Below are 5,436 nucleotides of genomic sequence, written 5' to 3'. Positions count from 1 at the left end.
TCCGAGCCCCAGCGAGGGGGCGCGACAGAGACCCTCGCGGCGGCTCCGCCCCGGCTCCGCCCCCGGGCGCGCTGCGGCTGCGCGGGAAAGCGGCGCGCGCCCCACGCCCCCCGCCGCTGCCAATGGCGCCGGCACAAAGTGACCTTGGCCGCGCCCCGCCCCTTCCGCCGCCCGGCCCCGCCGCGCCTGCGCACAGCTGGCCCAGCCCGCCCGCCCGTCGGCCCGAGCGCGGCACCGCCACGGTGAGAGCCGCGCCACCCGCGCCATCCGCGCCCATCGCCGCCCCCGCCCGCCGCACCCTCACCCTCTCGCTCTCTCCGCAGAGACGCTGGATCGCGACCCCCGGGACGCCGCCCGCTAAGATGTTCGCTTGCGCCAAGCTCGCCACCTCGCCCTCCCTGGTGAGTGGGGGTGCGCGGGGGACGCCTGCGCCTCCTCACCGCCTCCGTCCCTGTCGGCGACAGGGTCGGTGACGGCCGCGAGGCTGCCGCGGGTTGGGCGGACCTCCGAGCCCCGCGGCAGCGCCCTGGGACGAGCCCGTACCGGGCGCTGCTCAGCCGAGAGCGAAGGGGTGGGGGTCGGGCAGACTGCGGCAGCGCCGCGTTCTCCTTCCCGCCTCCTTGGCGCGGCCGGGGCCCTGTGCCAAGGTGAGGGGCCTTCGCACACGGGCGGCGGAGGAGAGGGAGGTCAGCGCAGCCAACAGCTCCTGGGCCTACTGCGCTCTGTGCCTCGCTGTAGGTCAAACTCCAGCCTGTTGCTAGTCCTGTGCAGGGCCGGGATTTTTTGCCCCTGCAGAGATGAGAGACTGTCCTGCATGAAAATGCCCTCTCTGGCCTGCAGAAGGTCTCATTTTGCATGGTGCAGGCCCAGGTTTCCCCTGCAGGAAGAGCTTTGTGCAAGAGCCGATATGACCTTAGACTGCTGGGAGCCCAAGGACACATGCAGGCCGCTTGTGAAAAAGGATTCATTCATTTGTGCCTTGCTAAATTCAAAAGTCTAGGTTACATCTGTGCGTTTAACAACTTTGAAATTAATTTTGATGACTTTTATTTATTCATTTCAAAATGTGTTTCACTGCCTACTGGTCGGTCGGGCTTTTTTATCGCTGTTTTCCTCTATTTTCTCTCAGCATAATGCATGTATATGTTCACTGAAGGATGCAGCTGTTTACAATAATATCTCCTGAGAACAGTGCTGTCAGATTGCATGGCAGTGCTTGCTTCTGTATTGTTTATTGGATATCCAGCTGTTCAGAGATTTCTGTCTTTCAAGGAAGATAAATGGCTTAGTAGCTTATAGTCTTATTCACTTACTATTGTATGGAATAGCTATGATAAAGTGTTTCTTTTTTTATAGTTTTTTTCCTTCTCTTACAGATCCGTGCTGGATCAAGAGTCTTGTACAGACCAATTTCGGCATCTGTGTTGTCTAGGCCAGAGGTCAAGAATGGAGAGGTACCTTATAAACAAAATTCTGTATCTTCCTAAATTACCTGGTGAGCCTAAATGTCCTCAACTTAGAGTTCACTTGTACTAACTCAAATACCAATAGTGTGAAACTTGGTTTAAGTCAAACACCTGATAATACTCATTGCTGTCTTGCTGTTTCCCCTGAGAAGTCTTTTACATATAAAGTTGGTGCTTTCAGGTGGAACAGGTAACATTCTGAAGTTTATGACTCTTACAGTCTCATCACTCTGAAGAATAACTAGACATTGGATCTAATACAGCTTTTAAAACTGCATAATAACACTATCACCTGGTCTTTTGTCTGAATATAATGCTTTTTCATGTTTTGTTTTCTTAGGGCAACTCAACAGTTAACGGGGCCCAAAATACTGTCTCCCGACTAGCACTTAGAGAATTCCAGACTAGTGCTATCAGCAGGGACATTGACACTGCTGCCAAATTTATTGGTGCTGGTGCAGCCACAGTAGGTGTGGCTGGTTCTGGTGCTGGTATTGGAACAGTCTTCGGTAGTCTAATCATTGGTTATGCCAGGTAATCAATCTCTCTCTTTAAAAACTCTTGAATTGTGTGCAGGTGTATCTTAAGACAGCTGAGCTGTAGAAAGGATGATGGCACAGTAATAAATCCTGTTAATGATTACTGTTACTGACAAACATGGCTGAAGAGAATTGTATGAAACTGTACCATATTCGTCAGGATGGCTCTGTTGTTAAATTCAGAACTTTCTACACTCTTCCTGGAGGAGAGCCATGAAAGAAATTGCATCATTAGACTTGGTCAGTCTTATGGTCATGGAAGTCCAGTGTTTGAGCATTTGGTTCCAGAAATGAACTAAAAATCCAGACTGGATCTTTTCTGTGTAAGGGGGAAAATCCTAAAGAAAAACAGTGTGAGAACTGGTAGTAAGGAATGAGAGTCTGTATGCTTTAGTCTTCATAGTCAGAATCATGGCTTAGAAATAGAGGCCTGATTTGCTTTTCTAACACATTCACCTTTGCATCTCAGAATATGCAGTTACTTCAGCAAATGAGTTATTCCTTCTAGAAATCTGAAGGGGGCAAGGGTGAGGATTTTGTAGTAGGGATGAACTTTCATATAATTTTACAGCATTCCTGTAATAGAAGTAGTTCACGTGGCATCATGAAAGAGCAGAACTTACACAGGCATAGAAGAGGTTTCATGTTCTTCACTACTTTTCCAACCAGTTAAGTCTTACTTCTTAATAAGGATTTTTAAGCCCTTCTGAAGACGAGGAAGTTCACTTTGCACCTGAAGAAACAAGTGTTTTCACTACAAAATTCATATATTGAGTTTTGAATTTGGCATGAACGTGACAATAAGAGGTTGTAGAACATTGCTTCATAGTTTTATGTTGGACATTTTCTCCTCTCACTTCTTGAAGGTATAGTCATTGCATTTTTGCCACAAACTGCTGCATATTTCTTTGTTTGTTTGTCCTGCTCTTACGTGGTTTCAGTTCCTGTATTTGTCTTGAGAGCTGCCTAAAACACGATATGCAGAGAATTCCTTGGAGTATAGTTCTCATATCACAGATGTGAAATAAACTTCTGAAGCATAGTGCTGATAGTTTCTGCATGGGAGGATGGAGACAGTCAAATTCAAAAGTTACATTAGTACAGTCACAAAAACTGTGCACATTTGGAAAACTGTTACACCATCTGCATAACCTGAATCTAGTCTTAGTTGCCAACTAGTTTATCTTGAGTGAAAGCCTTGCAAAAGAATTGCTTGGATTTATTGGATTTTCCTGTTTCAGAATCTGTGGCAAGGAAGTGTGAGGTTAAACTGTATGAAAAACATTTAATTGTAAGGATAAAAAGGTCTTACACCTTCTCTTTCTTTTAGAAATCCTTCTCTGAAGCAGCAGCTGTTCTCATATGCTATCCTGGGATTCGCCCTGTCTGAAGCTATGGGTCTCTTCTGTCTGATGGTTGCTTTCTTGATCCTGTTTGCCATGTGAATGGAGATCTGCCTGTAATATTGGCATTGGAATGTAACTGCATTTTATGGGACTCCCAAAATGTTGGTGTCATGGAAATTGATGCTATTTCCAAAGTCATTTCATTAAAGATAACAACTTTAACTGTCAACTTGTTGCCTGCATTTATTGTCTTTGTCACTGGGATATCTGGAAGGTGGAATTCTGTAATTCAGTCTCCATGGATTACTCCTTGTCGGTGTTTTCGGTGACAAACAGGATGGGGAGCACCTTTTGTGTTTCCCCACACTCCTGATAATGACATACTGCATAGAAGCCTTCCAGTCAAACATCTTATTTGTTTAAATTATTGTGGTATATACTTGAAAGATCAAAGGATGCAGATTAGGTGTGAAAGGCTGTACTGCTGGCCTTGTTCCTTCGCTTGTGTTTTAAACTTCCAGAGCTGTTCTTCTACACAATTTGTTTTTTCCCAAGCTAGTGACACACACGTTCTGGCACCTCTTGATGGAAGGAGCTAAACACAAATCCATGAAAGTGATAGGAAACTTCATATCAGTTTTCAAGCACACTAGATATTTTGATTCCCGTGGTAGGTTTTCCACTTGGATCTGGAGGGCGTCCCCATTGAGCTAAATAAACCACTGCTTTCCTTTGGTCTAAGGCATTTAGTTGTGATACACTGATGTTACATTTTAAATAGTTAGTGCATTTTTGGGATCACCTAATTAAAAGGAGAGCTTCCAGCTTTCTAATGTTTTAGTCAGCCTCACAGTATCTTGCACATTCTTTTAAGAGGGTTAGGATTAAAGCGTTTTGGTTAAAAAAAATAGCTGCAGTATCTACCTTTGCTCCTTGTAGTATCTACTTTTGCTCCTTGTAGTATCTCTCTTGTAACAATCTACATGCATTTATGCTACTATACTAACCTGGTGAGGGGGTTGATAGCATCTCAAACTTTATTCAGAATATTAAATAATCTGATCATATAACAACAATTACAAGCTGAACTTTTTAAGAATGTAAGGCAAACTTGTTAAATGTTTTGTCATCTTGCTGTTAAGTAATTACTGAATTAAATATGGGAAACTTTAATGGAGGAAATGGAGAAATTATTAGTGACTCAGATAAGTGCAAGGTGTGGGTAAGATTTTGTTTTAATCTGAATTTAAAAGTACCAAGTGGGTATTCATAGAGATAAAGTTTAGTGGACTTTAGTCCACTTCAGTTTATGGTGGACTTTGCAGTGTTAACAGTTGGACTTAATGATCTTAAAGGTCTAAAAGACTTTTCCTTAAAGGTGTTTCCGAACCTAAATTATTCTAGAATTTGTGTAACAAAATTCTAGAACCCAGCATGAGAAATAACTTCCCCCACATGTTCTTAGTAGAAAATAGCAATCTCTGTTAGAGAATGTTCTTCTATATATGTGAACTTTAGGAGTGTAGAATATGTAGCATCTTACATTTGTAGCTTTAGAACAATATTAGTTTCTTAAGTGACTAGATCAGGAAGTGGGGGTTTTGAGGAGTGAGAGGGGGTAGGAGGTGAAGCATTTTGCAGGTACCTTCCATGTGGTTTATGCTCATGCAGTGGTGACTTTAGGGACTTGCTATTATGCGTTCTTGGAAGCTGTTGATTTGCAAAGCTGACAGTCCATTTGTCCTGGCTGAAAGGTATCCTAGACTCTAAAGCTCATCTGTTTACTGCTGTCCTGATATCCTGGTAGGTGGTGAACTTGTTTCTCTTCTTTCAGTACAGCAGAGATCTCTACAGGCATCTGAGGTGGCAATCTATATTTCCTAAAATCATGGACAGTCTAGTGGACTAGCTTAATTCAAGCTTCAGATTTCCGTATCACTGGGATTTGGCCAAACAGGTATCTTCAGACTTTTCTCGGTCAAGTCCAGCTCCCATTCTGTTAATTCTGCTTAGGAATTTGTTTGCATATAAAATGTTTCTGCTAAGCTGTAATTGTGTTTGGTGTAGATAGAAGACCCAGCTGAG

General features: G+C 44.0%; 1 protein-coding gene across 2 annotated transcripts; it reads left to right on the top strand.

The window, feature by feature from the left end:
- Positions 1-177: 177 nt before the first annotated feature.
- ATP5MC3 (ATP synthase membrane subunit c locus 3) lies at positions 178-3,580 on the top strand. Of its 2 annotated transcripts, XM_039555457.1 has the most exons (5): positions 178-242; positions 324-401; positions 1,377-1,454; positions 1,807-2,000; positions 3,336-3,580. In XM_039555457.1, exons 2-5 carry the CDS (start codon positions 363-365, stop codon positions 3,448-3,450), a joined length of 426 nt encoding a protein of 141 aa, XP_039411391.1. In that variant the 5' UTR covers positions 178-242; positions 324-362; the 3' UTR covers positions 3,451-3,580. The 2 variants fall into 2 exon arrangements, with proteins under 2 accessions (XP_039411391.1, XP_039411392.1); XM_039555458.1 differs by lacking the exon at positions 178-242 and having other exon boundaries at positions 249-401.
- The last annotated feature ends 1,856 nt before the right edge of the window (positions 3,581-5,436 follow it).

The sequence above is a fragment of the Corvus cornix genome, chromosome 7, assembly GCF_000738735.6.
Source record: "Corvus cornix cornix isolate S_Up_H32 chromosome 7, ASM73873v5, whole genome shotgun sequence".
NCBI lineage: Eukaryota > Metazoa > Chordata > Aves > Passeriformes > Corvidae > Corvus > Corvus cornix.
Note: the sequence above shows the minus strand (reverse complement) of the source record. Positions and strands in the feature narration are given on the sequence as shown.

Coding starts and splice junctions, on each gene's coding strand:
- ATP5MC3 (XM_039555457.1), top strand. CDS start 363: ATGTTCGCTTGCGCCAAGCTCGCCACCTCGCCCTCCCTG. Junction 402..1,376: donor TCGCCACCTCGCCCTCCCTG/GTGAGTGGGGGT, acceptor CTTCTCTTACAG/ATCCGTGCTGGATCAAGAGT. Junction 2,001..3,335: donor CTAATCATTGGTTATGCCAG/GTAATCAATCTC, acceptor TCTTTCTTTTAG/AAATCCTTCTCTGAAGCAGC.